Here is a 16,945-nt window from a genome sequence, read left to right as displayed (position 1 = left end):
TGCATAGTTCTAAGTTTCTGATGTTTTCAGTGATGTTAGGCTTATGTGAAACTGGTATAGCTGTACGTCTGGTCAGGCTCTGCAGGTTTCTTGCTATTTGTAGATTTTGAAATGGAGGAGTTTATTGCTAGGATGTTTCCCTGCCATACTGCAATGTAAAACCTGATAGTGTTACGGATCTTGACTAGTAAGTCAAATTGGCAAGTCTAATTTCATCATGTGACTTAATTATCTACAAAATATAAGCAGTGAGTAGGAATGGAAGTTGTAATGAAATGGTAAATGAACTAGTTTGTGTTTTAGTAGACTACTGTTATTCTAAGATTATAACTAAATTATTATCTTGGCAATGTTTGTTAATAATATGTAAAAATAACCTCTAATGCAGCGTTGTAATACATGGAAGTCTCCAGCATGTCCCATATAGTAGAAGACCCAGTACCAGTCCCAGGGAATGAGAAACTTGAAGGAAAAGCCTGTCAGTCATATTTTTCAGTAGGAAACTAAGCCAGATTTCAGCCTACATTGGAAAGACATTTTATGAAAAGCATAATATAATATTGTGTCAATGGGAAAATTCTTCTAAGTCAAGTCCAAACTGGCTTATGTGTTTGGTTGAAATTCCTTAATGAACTTTGAGTTCAGACACCTCCTTCTGTAGATGGCATGAACTGAAATTTCTGTAGCATTTGGAATTCAGTATGAATGACTGAAAACATTCTCCCTTTTCTTTTTTTTTTTTAAAGAACTGCAAAGACTGAACAAAGAGCTTCAAGAGGAAATATAAAAGTACTTGGAAACACCGAACCACGTAGTAACCAAGCATGAAATATAAACTAGTGCAAGGAGCAGATCAGATGACAAAAGCAGAGAAATTATTATTAGTCTTTAGAATCTCTTCTTATAGATAGAGAATTTCTAGGCAGTTCAACAACAAAATAAAGTATGTTTTGAGGCAGAGAAGAAAGATAGCTGCAGATGTGAAACACCCAATTTGTTTTATATAAAGGCTGAGAAAGAAAAAAAGGGCTTTTGACTCTAAGGAATAATTATTTGAAATTACTGCAACCATCCCATCCAATTTGACATGAAGTGAAATGGCTTTCTGAGAAAATTTCTTATTGAGTAACTTGTGGCACATGTAGTATTGGTTCAAATCCATGTTTCAATACTTCTGTTGTTCAGTCTGTTATAATTTTCTGCTCCTCAAGATGACACTGAAAATGTGCGTACTGTTACTGATTTTTATTTATATGTATATATATTTTGTGTGTGTGTGTATATATATATATTCAGCTAGTAAAAACTGAGCCAATGCATCATAAAAAAATTGCGGATGGTGTCAGAGAAGAAAGTAAGGATTGTGAAGACAATGAATGTGAATGTTTTGAAGTGAGATTCACTGATACTACAGTCAGAATAGACTTGACAGTTGTGACAATTGGGCCTGACTTTTTACATAGCAGAGTGCATAAAACTAGTGAAATGGATCAAGTCTTACATACTGTTCTTGTAGGCTCTTGCACACATTTCACCTAAAGCACATGAATGTTTTGTTTGCAGTTTCACCTTGGTAATATAACATATAGTTTGTTGGAAGAAGTTTGGAAACACTTTGGTCTCTGCTGAGTTCTTGAACAGTTAAATAAGTTCTATTTTAATAATGGGAATGACTGTTTCCTGAATAAGCAAGCAGTTTGTATTAGTTTGAAGAATGCATGAAGAAACGGTGAAATGTAATCTCATTAGTCTCCATCAGATACTAAAGCCTGACCTGGCTGGTGCTTGGATGAGGAGAAAGCTTAAGGACAATGTAAGATTCTCTATAAAGGGACTCGGTGTCTGCATCCATTTTGTGTTATTTACGTGAGTTTAGGAGTAATATTAAAAGTCAAAGAAGATGCACTTGAATCACTAAACTAAAATACTTTACTAGGAAATGAAGACAGTGGAGTAGGGATAGAGAAATCATGGTTTTGTTGTTGAAGATTTTCAACCAACTCATCACTTTTGAAAGTGGATAAACTAGAAATAGTTTGTGTGATTTAGGGGCTTTGGTTTCAGGGTCCGTGCTATATTTCAAATAACATACTAATAGTTTGCCTGCCTTCTCACCTTTGCTGTAATTGGAAAGTCTATTCTTAGCTTCCTGCTCTTAATTGTTCTGCACTCCTGCTGAATAAAGTCTCTATTTTGCACCACATAAGCTTCTACTACATTGGTGAACTTTTTTTAGGAATGTGCATATTAGTGAAAAGGCACACAGGTTATATAATGCTTCTCAGGCAAAATGATACATTCAAATTATTTCTTGACTTCTGTGAAATAAAATCAGATCTCTTGAGTAAAGCAGATTTTATAAATATGATGACTGCTAGATGGGTGTAATGATTTTATGAATGTAAATGTAAAAAGTCATGAATTAAGCATGTCTATAAAATGTAAAGTCTTTGTCATGCCAGTGTTTGTTTTGTTGAATGTAATTTTTCTTCATTATGTTATCAGGATGGAACATGAGGCTACCCAGCTAGAAAAGCAGCATGTGCATAGTGTGTATGAAAGTACAGCTGCCTTCTTTAATGATCTGCAGAGTAAAGCGTGGCCTCGTGTTCGAAACTTTCTGCTGGAGCAAAAACCTGGTAGTCTCATTGCTGACATAGGTAAGGCGGCATTTCTTGAGATCGCATGAAAGATTGTGATCTTTATTAGTTAGTATGTTACTTATATATACCCTTCAAAGCAACTCTTTTTAAGACTCATTTGAGTTTTCAACATTGTTTTAATATTTTTTAAACCCATATTAGATTCCGTATACTACTAGCCTGTGAACAATTTTTTTGCTTTGTTTTTAGTGAGTTAAGCCTTAATCTGTCATGTTCTCCACAGGTTTAGTGGCCTGTCTCTCTCCCCCCGCCCCACCGCCCCGTGCTCTCTTTAAAAAATTGTATTAATAGCTCAATTATTTCACGTTTCAGTTTCTTTAGATCTCTTGGTTTAAGTACTGTTGGTCTGCAATGTATTGTTTTTCATTTGTTCTAAAGCTCTTCCTATCAAGGCTTTAAGTTAAGAAAAATCTGATGTGGTTGCTATTAAAAACAAAATGTTATGATCTGAGAATCAACAAATGATACTGTATACAGACACCAAGACCTTATTGTCCTGCTATGGCATTGTCTTCCCTACACGTTCAATTTATAGCTTGATTTGCTATTGTGCCTACAGACGTTTTAGGTGTTTCCAGATCATAGGGTCAATTTTTCTGGGTGTTATGACTTCAGTCCTATACAGCACATAATTGCAAAACAGATGCTCCGTTGTGCCATTGGATTTTCCTCACTGTTTAGACTAATAAAATGCTTTTCCACAGCAAAATGTAATAAATATACACAATGAATTAGGCTCATACTTATACTCTTATACTCTAAAGAGAAAAATATTATTTGAAGATGTTGTAGACCTTAATCAAAAAAGAATACATAGTTCTGCTGCTGCTGTTGAGCAGTCCCCCCAAAATACTTGATTGCTATTCTTTTGGGTATGTATCTTCTTCTGTATACCTGCACTGTTTTCACTAATAATCTCAGCAAATAGCCTATAGAATACACTCAATTCAACAGTCAGCTTAATGATAACTCTCAGCCAAAAGTTTTTTTCACCTCAATAGAAATCATTTGAAGCTTAGCTGAAGTTCTTTGAGAATTTATCAGCAGGCATCACGGTACTTGCTGAAAGCTTCAGATCACCCTGTTAGAGTTTCAGATGAAATAATTTAGTACGTGTGATACATCTGGAGAGAAAGTAGGTACTTACATTAAGGCTCATAAGTACCAAGGTACCTCCTTTTAGTAGGTTGTCCTTGAGGTGAGGACAGGCAACTCAAGAAGAGTGCAGGGATCTCATTAGGTCATGCAGAGAGAAAATTAGAAAGGCAAAAGCCCAGCCAGAACTAAGTCTGGATGCTGTTGTAAGAGATAATAAAAAATGTTTTTATGAATACATTAACAACAAAAAGAGAGCCAATGAGACTCTCCTGTCTTTATTGCGTTGCGGGGGGAGAACATTACCACCAAGGTTGAGGAAAAGGCTGATACTAAATGCCTTCTTTGCCTCAATCTTTAATAGTCAGACAGTTATCCCTAGGTTACTCAGACTCCTGAAGCAGTTAATTGTCTGCTATGCTACTCAAAGACTCATAGGACTATGAGGCAGAATGGGATACACCTGGGAGTACTGAGGGAGCTGGCAGAGTTGTTTCTCTTCATCATTTATCAACAGTCCTGGCTAATGGGGGAGGTCCTGGACAACTGGAGAGTTGGCAGTGTGACACCTATCTACAAGAAGGGCTCACCAGGCAAATGCAGGTCAGCCAGGGTATCAGGCCCAGCCAGCATGGGTTCATGAAAGACAAGTCCTGCTTGACCAACCTGCTCTCCTATGACCAGGTGATCCACTGGTAGATGAGGGAAAGGCTGTGGATGTTACCTACTTGGACTTCATAAAGCCTTTGGCATTGTTTCCCACAGCATTGTCCTAGAAAAAGTGGTGGCTCATGGCTTAGACAGGTGCACTCTTCCCTGGATAAAATCTCTCTGGATGGCCAAGACTAGAGAGTTATGAAGAGAGCTAAATCCAGTTGGCAGCCCATCACAAGCAATGTTCCCCAGGGCTTGGTATTGGAGCCGTTCTTGTTTAATATCCTTATTAATAATCTGAGTGAGGGGATTGAGTGCTCCCTCAGAAGGTTCACAGATGACACCAAATTAGGCACTAATGTTCGTCTCTCAAGTAACAAGTGATGGGACTAGAGGAAATGGCCTCAAGTTGCACCAGGGGAGGTTTAGATTGGATATAAGGAGAAAATTCTTTACTGAAAGAGTGGTGAAGCATTGGAACAGGCTGCCCAGGAAGTGGTGGAGTCACCTTCCCTCTGGAGGTGCTCAGAAAATGGGTAGACGTGACACTTCAGGACATGGTTGAGTATGTGTAGGAGTGTAGGGCTGACCAATGGACTTAATGATCTTAGAGTTCTTTTCCAACCTTAATGATTCTATCATTCTATGATTCTTTGAAGATCTACAGGAATCGACTATTGTGTATATTTTCAGTATGTATTTTGAAAGGATGGTTGCCTAGTGGCATAAAAATTTTCAAAATGTGGTGTTCAATTGATAATTTCCTTTTGTGTTTTAATACCACCTTCTAGCAAAGTATTTTTGTTTGCTAGCTCTACGTGAAGCATGGTATTGGTAGCAGAATAAAATATCATTTTATCTAATTGTCCTGTTGTTGTTCATTCATCAAAGTAAATGAAAATAGCATGGCCATTGTAAAGAGCTTCCTGAAAGAATCCACCTCCTGATGACTCATGTAGAAGTGAATCTCCTATGATTGTAGATTTTGAGAGTAGCGGGAGTGTTGTTAATATTTAGCTTCATTCCACAGAGGACTCTACGTCCAAAAACTCGCTGTGATTAGAAAGCACTCCACCAAAAGCCATATATTAAGTAACTGAATCTTCTGAATGTCTGTTTCACTAAATGCATTCCTTCTGCAAATCCAGCAACCAACAATAATTTATACTAATTTTAAAACTACACTGTCTAACTTATATGCAGAGATTCTTGTTTTATGGCATGTAATTCTTGAACTGCATTAACAATATTTATCTTTTCTATTTCTCTCAAGTGTTATTTCAAAGAATAGTACTTGCTTTTTAATTAGAAATGTGCTCTTTTTTCACCACTGAGGCATTATGCTGTTCTCCAACCGTTACTGTGCTGTCTCTCTAGATAATGGTACACATTAACATCAACAAGAGCAGTAGTGCTTCAAGAAGCAGTGATGTTTCTAAAGATAACTCCAGGCCTTTAAATTGAATTACTAATACTGAGATGATTCTTTCTGCCTGGCTGCTACCCCTGTTGCTTGGCTGTCAACTTTCAGAAATCGTTCTTCACTACTGACCCATAACTGTAGTGAATGTTTCCTAATCTAATTTTGAAAAGTGAATGTTATGCATATGGTATTGAAGAACACTCTGAAAAATTTCAATTTAATATAGCATGGTCCTTGAAAGGACATAATTTTAGGCACAAGGCAGAAAGAGGACATGGCTGTGACATGGCAGGAATTTTTATGATTCATGGTTATTTTCAAGTCTGTACCTGAAGTTAAAATTTTCCTTTCTGACTTGTGTCAGTGACAGCTGTGGATTAGGAAATCTTGGAAAGAAATGGAATGCACTGGAGAGGTACCGTGTGGTGTTTTGCAATAACTGGGCAGGACTTGGAACAGAGATCTATTGCAGGTCACTAAAAAGTCAGAACACACTGGCTTCAGGAAATCCCCCTAACAGAAAGTAGTTGGAAGTTGGACAGGTATTGAGGAGAGGGGTCATAATGCTTGCCCTGTTCTTACTCTTTCCTTTATGTTCATTGTTGGAAACAGGATACCAGGCTCAATGTGAAGTAGAACAGTTGCTTTTTTGCTGGAAGACAGGCAGTAGCAGTTTCTGCAGAGGACTACACCTTCCTCCTCCTATTGGCACTTACCTTTATTCCCCAAAGAAATATGCATAATTTGCTATTAAACAGGGCTGTGTAATGAATATTTTTGTTGGTGGTATTTGTACTGTTACACTCCTAACAGTGTGAACATAAAATTTTAAATAGTCCAAATGAACTCTGCCACAGTTAGGCTAGTAGGAGCAAGCTCCCATTTTGTTTTCCAGGAAGCTTTAGGCTTGGATAAGCCCTCCTGTTATTTTCACTGCTTTGGGAGGGATGGAAAATGTTTGGAATGTATGACTTCTGATCTAGTATTCTTTTCTTTAGGTTGTGGAACTGGGAAGTATCTCAGTGTCAATAGTCAGGTATATAATATCGGCTGTGATTACTGCAGACCATTGGTAGAGATCGCAAGGAAGAAAGATGATGAAGTTCTGGTATGTGACAACCTTAACCTTCCCTTTAGGGATCAGTGCTTTAATGCAGTCATTTCTATCGGAGGTAAGACAACATACGTGTTTTCTGGCCCATAGCAGTTTGGGATTCCTTTTCTTTCCATGTGTCTTCATTTCAGTTAAATTTGTTTTGAAACAGTTCTCATAGAATTACGGCAGATATTACTGACATGAGTGTAGTAAACATGGAAAAAAAATAAATTAGTTCCATTGCCCAGAGGTGCTGTTGACTAAGGAAGTATGAGGATCATTTGTTTGTTTATATGTGGTCTTGTTCACCCTGTGGAGAAAGATTTCCTTCCAGCATGCATTTTAAACAAGTAAAAACTAACATAAACATGGCTGCTCACAGTTTAAACAGATCAGGTGGTCAAGATAAATTCTTGGTTCCTCCTTAGGATCTGTTTTCACCAGCATTGAAATGAAAACTTGCTTTATAGCAGAACGTGAAACTCATGGTTACTAGTGTGTGTAATGCAATCACGTTTCTTAAAGTAGTCATGAATAAGAACCTAGAGCTGTACAAATGCCTGTTGTCTACTATAAGTGAAGCATCTCAGCATCTTAACTCCTCTGACCTCTCACTTACAAAATATTACCTAGAATTTCAGAAGTATAGACTGGAAGGGAGTAGAGGAGAAATAGTTAAGAGTACCCAGCTACAGTCTGCATTTTTAGCTCTATTCTTGCTTGAGCTTCTTTCAGGCTGTTTCACTGTATCACCAAAAACACAAAGTGTGATGATTATTATTGGTGACAATTAACAAGCTATGCGAAATATGACATATATATATTTAAAAATGTATTTTTCACACATGCAAGGTGAAAGAAAGAATGACTAATATGCAGGCAGTATCTATATTACTTTGCTTTCATGTTGACTAGTTAACCAGTGAGCTCTATCCACATTTCAGGTCCTGTAGAATAATTTCAGTGCTATCAGATCAGCTGACTTTGAAGGATTGCCTAACTATCTAATGTTTGTACCAATTAGAGGCCTAACAGGCTTAAAAGCTCACATGATATTTCTGTACGTTTAACAATAATGGCTTTTAATCCCCTTTGACCACAGAGATGGTATGCCTGTGTCCGTCTAATTCTGAATAAAGTGGGTTTCATCACATTCCAGAAAATAGCAAGTATTTATGTACATAGTCAAGTACTCTTCATGGCGTTGCTGGTATAATCCTGTTTATATGATTTATATTTCTGCAGAACCACCAGGGTGATTATGTGATTTTAACCATGAAAAATATTTAACCCATTAAATTAATTGCTTAGATAAAGCTTGCACAGATTCTGTTGATTGACACTTCTTTGTGGTGAGCTAAGCTCACATGCTTGTACTGTCTCTGTCAGTTTTGATATTATTTTGCAGAAGGTAATGATATGTGGCACAACTCCGCTATGAGAGGAAATATCAGTTCCTTTCTTCCCACCTTGTTCAGGAAATTGAAATAGTATTTTGTGGTTTTTTTGTTAAGTTTGAGGAAATATTGACAAGACTTGAGCCTACCTGGAAATAAACACTGAACATGTAGGCTGCGGAACTCTTCTCAGAGTTTGCCATCTTTTATTCTCAGCTGCTTGTGAAGGCTTAGTTAGAATCAGTTGCCAGGAATGCTTTTCTTGGCTTGTGGTAAAAAAGCTATCTTTTTTTTTTCCCCCCCTTGGTAATTTCATCATCATTTTGAATAAAGATGGGGCTAGTTGAACAAACTTTTCATAACTGAGCTGTTGAAATAGCTCTACTATCTCTACAAGCAGCATTGGATGCTCTCAAGCAGCACATATAAAGATAACTTACTTTTCGTGAAGGTGTGGAGATGTCTTCAGCTAAGAACATATACAATTATTATGTTTTTAAATGGGTAGGTTGAATATTATGCATGTAGAGTGACTGGCTCCAAGTCCATTGAAATAAATTACAGAATCAGTCCTCTTTACGTCATTGATTTAATCAAATCAAATACAGATGGCCTAAAGAGCCACATGAGTAACGACCCATCTCAGTACAAGTTAATGTTTTTGAGACAGAGAGAGTTAATAGCTGTCTGTCTTTGCCATTCGCTGGCTGCTAAAATTGGTTCCTTTAGGTGAGTAGGAAGATAGAAACAGAGAGGAAATCTCGGAGCCTAGCTTCATGTCACATTGCAGTGAAATTTGAAAATGTGAAAGTTATCCTGGAAAGAAAATTCAAATAGTGGTCAGTAGCATTATTTTGACATGTAATTTTTATTTTTTAATGGCATGACATAATGTAATGAAAACCCCATCATTCGCAGATATGAAAATTGATAATAAGATACTTTCTTCTCCTTTTTCTTTTTTCTTCTAAAATAAATATTCTGTAAAAGCAACTTCTTTCTACAAAATTAAAGCAATGGAGAATATTTCTGTCTAAATTTTCTCACTATCTCTTTTGAAAGTCCACTGGTATAAAAATACAGAGCATCTTTTTACTGAAATTATTTTGTGCTGTTTTTGTTGCACGGTGAAAAGATTTTCTGTTTCCGTTAAGGTAAGTCTCAAATATGTCCCAAAAACTAAAGTCAAACTTAATCTTCCCTAACCCACTGAAAGGCTGGGCATCTACGTGAAAGGTAGTTTTGGTACAATTGGTGATACAGAGAAACAGAAATATCCACTTTGTATCCTGACTTATTTTGAAGCCCTGTTTTGAAATGAAATTCATTTCCTTCTTTGGGGTCTTTGTATTTTTACCCATTGACCATCGATGTAAAAGAGAGGATTCTGGGGTAAACTTGCAGCGAGGTACCAGTAAATTCAGCACTGTTGCTGACTTGCCACAGTGAATGATTAAACATGTAGAACAGGTTGAAGGTGAAAATGCTGTCTACTTACTAATATTCAATACATAATGCCTTCCGTCTTTCACAGTGATCCATCATTTCTCAACTAAACAAAGAAGAATCAAAGCGATAAAGGAAATGGCAAGAGTATTGGTACCTGGAGGCCAGATGATGATTTATGTTTGGGCTATGGAACAAAAGAATCGTCGCTTTGAGAAACAAGATGTATTTGTTCCTTGGAACAAGGCCTTGTGCTCACGGCATTTTTCAGAATCGAATCAATCTGGAGATAAGGGTGAGTTTGTGCACGCTGTGAAAAGCCAAGACATACACCCTACGCAGCTAGTTATCTCTGATTGTAGGTACCAAACCAATCTGCAGCCAGAAACTGATTCAAAACATTCCCACAGTGCGGACCATTGCTTATCCAGAGCCTGCTGCATGAAAATTTCTGAAGAAGAAAACAGGTTTTACAGTGCTCTAGGAAGATCTTTCCGCTCATGGTTTTTCTCTAGATCTCTTGATGAATCAGCCCTAAGAAAGCAAACTGACAAGCTGAAGCCTCTGAAGAACGAAGGAGAATGGGCGGACAGTACTGTACCCATTCAGCATTCACGGCACTGCAGTTTGGATTTAGGTCACCATGGGGCACTGTTAAAAGAACAAAGTTTAGATGATGATGTGTTCGTGGAAAGCCTGCCTCTCAAAAAACCACAGTGGTCTCTAGCCACAAATACACTAAAGGATTTAAGTTTAAATGGAGGACCTCAAAGCGTAGCTCAGAGCAAGAGGGAAGAATCTTCATTTATAAATGGCCCAGTGGAAGACGGGGACTACAGCTGCAGTTGTAATAAAGATGGTGATGGTAAGTCTAATGCCAGCAAGTTTTTCAAAAGAACTTCAACAACTGACTCCACTGACTCTGCTTTGGATTCAGCAGTGTCTGTTGGGGACCAAACTGATGCCATGTTGGATACAAAAGCCTTCATGCGTTATTACCATGTTTTTCGGGAAGGGGAACTGTGCTCCCTGGTAGAAGAGAACGTGCCTGAGCTTCAAATACTTTCTTCCTGCTATGACCATGGAAACTGGTGCATTATTGCACAGAAAAGAGGAACATAGCTATAAAAAGAACAAAGTAGAATTCAGTGACTGCAGATTTTAAATTGCTCCTTGTGTTTCTATGATTGTGCTGTGTGACATGGAATTTGAATCTCATGTAGTTTTGTGCCATTCATTTGAGTTGTTCTCTACCTAGTTAACTATCTAATGCAAGGTCTGTATATAGGAATGCCAGTGGTAAATGATATTTATGTTTTGTTAAACTTTTATGAAGTTAAATCTGGAGAGTTTTATATTGCTTTTAGCAAATAATTGTGTTTTTAAATATGCTTTTCTATTGAAAAATAAAACCTTTTCATAAGATAACTATCAGGGCATCTTTTATGAGAAATACCTTCTCAGTAGAAAGTTTAGGCTTTGTTCTTCAAGCACTGAAAATGTCATGTTACTCCCTGTTCCTGACTCCTATAAATTGGACATAGGCACATTTTGAAACTTACTTGACTATATACTGATAGAGTGCATGCTGCAAGACTGAGAGCAAGTATGATCCCAGTGCTGCTACTTAGTTTGGAGTGGAGTTCTTAATGGGCAAAACCTGTACAAAGGGAGATTTGCATTTGGGAGCAAATGACAGAGCCAGTATTTTTGATTTTTGTTTTAAAAAGAATTTGATTTGTGTCTCAGGTGCAAGGTAAGTTTTATGGTGTTAACTCTTACCAATTTCCTTTGCTGTCATTTTTCTTTGGTTATGTGTACATAGAAGTCAGAGGGATTTGTGAGAGTATCAGTGTTATGTAAAGTTTACAAAGTATCAAATATTTCAGATACATATATCTTTTTTATAAACCTGGAAACGAAGATAAAATTAATAAAATTCCAGTGCATATCTGATCAGCTGTTATATTTGCTCTCCTTGTTCACTGACATGAGAATATGTATTAAAATGCTGTGTTAAATAATATGTACAGGAAAAAGATACAAATCCAGTTTGTGTATAAAAAACCAAATTCATGTCATCTACATTTAAATGAATCTTTTGAGACCTAAATGATGGCTTGCTTAAGCAACTTCCCCATTCCCTGCAAGACATAAATTTTGTTGAACATGGTGTGCCCCATCATCTTCCAGTTGTACTGGATTGTAGCAGATGCCCTCATATAGTTCTTCACACCAAAATCATCTCACTCCATTCAGTGGGAAACTTACAGCATGAAGTTATGTATGTTGTGGATAAAATTCATCTGGCTTCTGAAGATCAATAGTGATACTAACTGTTACGAACTGAAGCAGGACTGGAGAGGGCTTTTTGCTGTGTTAGCACAAAGTTACTTAGTTTTTAGACCTTAGGTACAGTCAGTGGTTTCGGTGTAGGGCACATCTTCAGCTGATGTGATTTCGAGACAGTTTGATGGAGATGCCCAGATTCAGCCCAGAGATAACCCTTTCAATACAGCAGTTCGAGACACCTACATAATTAATGTCTGCCCTATTAGTGAGCAAATAACTGAATACAGAGCAACAGGAGTGAAATACCAAACTTTTCCAGTCAGTAAGTAGACTGGATTTTGTGTTGTTCAGTAGAAAGCCCTGATAGTGCTGAATATTTTTAGATGTAAGTGCCCAGAATTAATTGCCACACGGTAACGTATTATAGATTTATTTACTGGAGTGATGTCTGTAGAGCAATCATCTCTGTTGTCTTCATAGTTTGAGATCTTTGTACTTTATTCTTACAGGGTGTGTAGCATTTGTATTCTCCGCTACCTTTTGAAAATAAAAGCATGGTTAAAGAACCATGCTTCTGAGACTTTTGAAATATTACTCTACTCTAGGAGGTTCTCAGATACTGGGTCCAAGCCATGCTTCAGAAAGCTGGCAATATTTCCTGCATTGCTGAGTCCAACTGCTCATGGCTGAGGGGCTACTCTGCTGCATCCTCAAGCTCTAGCTTTAGAAGCATAGTGCAAAAATGCCCATGCTGGCATGTGGATCATGCTGAGCTGCACACCTCATCTGCAACGTGCTCATGTTGAGGCGTGCCTAATTTTGCGGAATTTCTGGAGGGGCTTGAGGATTTTAGAAAACTCAGTTGCTTCCATATAAGTTATGCCAGTGGATATTCAGCACCTCTGGAATTTGAGACATGTTTAGGTAGGAGGTAGTTCATTATCACCCTATATCCAAATCTAAAAGCTCATCCCTAAACTACAACATGTAGCGATTCTATTACACATATATAAAAATATATTAATTTAAACTGACATCTGGGTTTAGTTAGCTGGGAGAAGGAACATCATAATTTTGTTATCTGCACTTCTACAGCCTGTCTGTGTATTCAGTATTTAGTCAGGCAGGCTGATGAAATGTGGGATAAAATAAGAAAGGAAAGTCTTCTGTTATCTTTACAACAGAAACTGTTGAATCCAAGTTTGGATTGTATTGCCAAAAATTCCTGGGAGGAGGAAAGGGGAGATTTGGTAAACCACTTTCTTTTCAAATATTCCATTTTCCTCTGGGGACATGTAATTACCGTGTAGCGTAGTTTTTATAGGCTAGGATTAGTCAGCTAAGGTTATGAATGTGAGGTATGCACGGCAAGCCTTTATTCCTGTATGCAGTCTCCCATCTATTTATGGAGGCTTCCTAGAGCTTCAACAGCTTTATCATCTCATGAGAAGGTAGCTATAAATTTGAGAGGGGAAGATTTAGACTAGACATTAGCAGGAAGTTCTTCACGATGAGGGTGGTGAGGCACTGGCACAGGTTGTGCAGGGAAGTTCTGGATGCCCCATCCCTGGAGGTGTTCGAGGCCAGGTTGGATGGGGCCTTGAGCAACCTGGTCAGGTGGGTGGTGTTCTTGCCCATGACAGAGGGGTTGGAATTAGTTGATCTTTAAGGTCCTTTCCAACTCAAACCATTCTATGGTAAGAAGCCAGATTACCTCACCGAGAGCATGGTGAATGTCTCTTTTGATTGGTTTCTCTTTTGATGGGGCCTATTTTAAGTAATACATAGTTTTCAGAAAAATCCATCTGATCCCATTCTGTAATAGCTTACAGACATAATTAATGTGCTCAGAGAAGTATATATACAATTTAAAAGTCTATAGGAAATGAATTAATAAGTAAATAAAACCCATTTGTCCTTGGATGCTAAAACTACAATACAGACTTCCAAGACTGGACTGTTACAAAGTAAAAGGCAAATGTGTTTTGTTCATGTGGGATTCTGCTGTAGACCACCCAGCCAGGAAGAGGAGGATGATGAGATATTCTGCCACCTACTGGGAGAAGTTTCATGTTCGCTATCCCGTGTTCTTGTGGGGGCTTCAACTTACCAGGTGTCTGCGGGAAGCATAATACAGAAAAAAGGAAGCAGTCTAGGAGGTTCCTGGAGCGTGTGGAAGACAACTTTCTGACACGACTGGTGAGTGAACTGACTCGGAAAGGGGCCTCTCTGGACTTGTTGTTTGTGAACAGAGAAGGTGTGGAAGATGGGATGGTTGGAGGATGCCTCAGGTGCAGCGATCACGAAATGATAGAATTCTCAGATCTAGGAGAAATAAGTAGGAGGGTCAGCAGAACTCCCACCTTGGACTTCTAGAGGTCAGACTTTGGACTTTCAGAAGGCTGGTTGATAAAGTTCCTTGGGAGGCGGTCCTAAAGGGCAAAGGAGCCCATGAAGGCTGGATGACCTTCAAGAAGGAAATCCTGGCGGTACAAGAGCAGGCTGTGCCTGTGTGCCATGAATAAAACAGTCCTGGCTGAGTAGAGAGCTTTGGGTGGATCTCAGGAGAAAGAGGAAAGTATATGAGCTTTGAAAGAAGGGGGAGACATCTCAGGAGGACTATAAGGACAAAGTGAGATTATGTAGAGAGAAAATGAGAAGGGCTAAAGCCCAATTGGAACTTAAATTGGCCAGTTCTGTGAAAGATAATAAAAATTTTTTTACCAACAAAAGAAGGGCCAAGGAGAATCTCCATCCTTTACTGGGCACAGGGACATAGTGACAAAGGATGAGGATAAGGCTGAGGTACTTAATGCTTTCTTTGCCTCAGTCTTTAATAGTAAGGTGAACTGTTTTCTGGGTACCCAGCCCACTGAGCCAGAAAACAGAGAAAGGAAGCAAAACAAATTCTCATGATCCAAGAGGAAATGCTTAGAGACCTGCTCGGCCAATTAGACATTCGCAGGTCTATGGGGCCAGATGGGATCCACCCAAGGGTATTGAGGGAGCTGGCAGAGGTGCTCACCAAACCCCTTTCCATCATCTTCCAGCAGTCCTGACTGAATGGGGAAGTTCCACTTGACTTGAGGTTGGCAAATATTATGCTTATTTACAAGAAGGGTCAGAGAGGATCCAGGGAACTACAGACCTGTCAGTCTGACCTCAGTGCCGGGGAAGGTCATGAAGCAGGTCATTTGAGTGCTATCACACAGCACACACAAGACAACCAGGTGATCAGGCCCAGTCAACATGGGTTTAAGAAGGGCAGGTGCAGCCAAACTAACCTGATTTCCTTCTATGACAAGGTTACCTGCTTATTGAATGAGGGAAAGGCTGTAGATATAGTGTACCTGGTCTTCAGTAAAGCCTTTGACACTGTTTCTCAGAGTGTTCTGCTTGAGAAACTGGCTGCCACTGGCCTGGAGAGGTACACCCTCTGCTGGGTAAAAAAACAGCTGGATGACCTGGCCCAAAGGAAGAAGGGCAAAGATAGGAAGTATACAAAGAAGTTAAGGAGGATGGCAAAGCAATCGCAGCAGAGAAAGCACTATCAGCACTGCTAGATATTCCTAGGATATGCAGAACTCCCTGTTTTGACTGCTTTTACTTTTTGAAGGGTCTAATTGATATCTCCCTGCTGTTTTACTTCAAGAGCATGTGTAGAGGGGGGAATGCACCTTTTCTCCACCACTTGGAGTTCAATACTCTTTCCTATACACTTCCAAGGCTGGGTGTATGCAGAGGAAGACTGGATAAGGCTAACATTTTTTCCTTTCCTTCGTATCTCCATGTCTTCATTGCAGCATGTTGTGTTTTGATTTCTTTTATTCTTGCTGAGTGCTTAAGTGTGCTGTGGTTGGTTTGACCTTCCTGAACCATACCCACAGTTTGGGACTGGGTTTTACTTAGTTACCTCTTCTACAATATAGTTACACTGGTACAAGCTTCACATGTAGAAAAAACTATAGGGACTGGTCACAAACAAGTATTAAGGCACAAAAAGGTGCGTATTTTCTGCAGACAATGGATACCGGTGGCTTGCTGTCATTATTTGTATAATAACAAAGTTATATTATGCGGAGTAAAGAAAGGATTGCTCTGAGACTCACTCCTCTTTAACTCATTAGGTATGTGATTGCTCTTGAAGGATTTATCAGGCATATACCAGCATCTTTGATACATATCTAGCTTCAAAATATGCCTTGAGTGAACTACAAGATACTGTTTGCTACTATAGTAGCAAATATATTTAGCATTCTGCATTCAGATGAATGTAACTGCACAGCCCAACTTTGCTTGAGTAAGAGCCATGGGCTCAATTATTTCTATTTGTTTCATTTCTATTTCTAATTGTATTTCTTTTCTTTGTTCTTTTCTTTCTTTCTTTTCTTCTGATTTTATTTATTTTCTTTTTCCTTCCAAAGACTCTTTACCTCAGCCTGCCTCCTTCCTATTCAGACAGATAAAGCCAAACAAAAAATAGAGCAATAGTACATCGAATTGCCATAAATATGTGTAAAATTCTAATTTTTACTCCTAAATCTCTGTGATGATACTTACAGGCTGTTTTCATACTTCTTCCTCTGACAGCTGAAGACAGAAGTTAAAAAAAAAAAAACCCTTAATACTTCAAAGCATCATAGCAAGCCACATTACAATGACCAAAGTAGAGGATTATGATCACTTTAAATCTCTAATAGTGCCATATGTAATGGTATCATCTACACATAATTTTTTTTTTGTCCTTTTTCGTTATCTTTTATTTATTCATCATTGTCTTCACTTCAGTAATTTTGAACCTTTTAAGCTATGTCTGCAACTTCCTGAGCTTGTGGTACTTGAGGATAGCAGAGCCTCTGTTGCTGTTGTGGCAATTCAG

General features: G+C 38.4%; 1 protein-coding gene across 4 annotated transcripts in view; it reads left to right on the top strand.

Moving 5' to 3' along the window:
• Window positions 1-11,380, top strand: part of TRMT9B (tRNA methyltransferase 9B (putative)) — a 29,723-nt gene extending 18,343 nt beyond the window's left edge. For 3 of the 4 annotated variants that reach the window (XM_069855990.1, XM_069855989.1, XM_069855987.1), the window contains 3 exons: window positions 2,506-2,660; window positions 6,834-7,007; window positions 9,863-11,379. In XM_069855990.1, coding sequence (XP_069712091.1) covers window positions 2,507-2,660; window positions 6,834-7,007; window positions 9,863-10,896 — 1,362 coding nt within the window. In that variant the 5' untranslated portion in view covers window position 2,506 and the 3' untranslated portion in view covers window positions 10,897-11,379. Of the gene's footprint in view, window positions 1-1,793; window positions 1,814-2,505; window positions 2,661-6,833; window positions 7,008-9,862 lie in introns of those variants that run through there. The other variant, XM_069855988.1, reaches the window with a different exon arrangement.
• The last annotated feature ends 5,565 nt before the right edge of the window (window positions 11,381-16,945 follow it).

The sequence above is a fragment of the Phaenicophaeus curvirostris genome, chromosome 4 (assembly GCF_032191515.1).
Source record: "Phaenicophaeus curvirostris isolate KB17595 chromosome 4, BPBGC_Pcur_1.0, whole genome shotgun sequence".
NCBI lineage: Eukaryota > Metazoa > Chordata > Aves > Cuculiformes > Cuculidae > Phaenicophaeus > Phaenicophaeus curvirostris.
The sequence above is the reverse complement of the archived record's forward strand: the minus strand, read 5'-3'. Positions and strand labels throughout refer to the sequence as shown.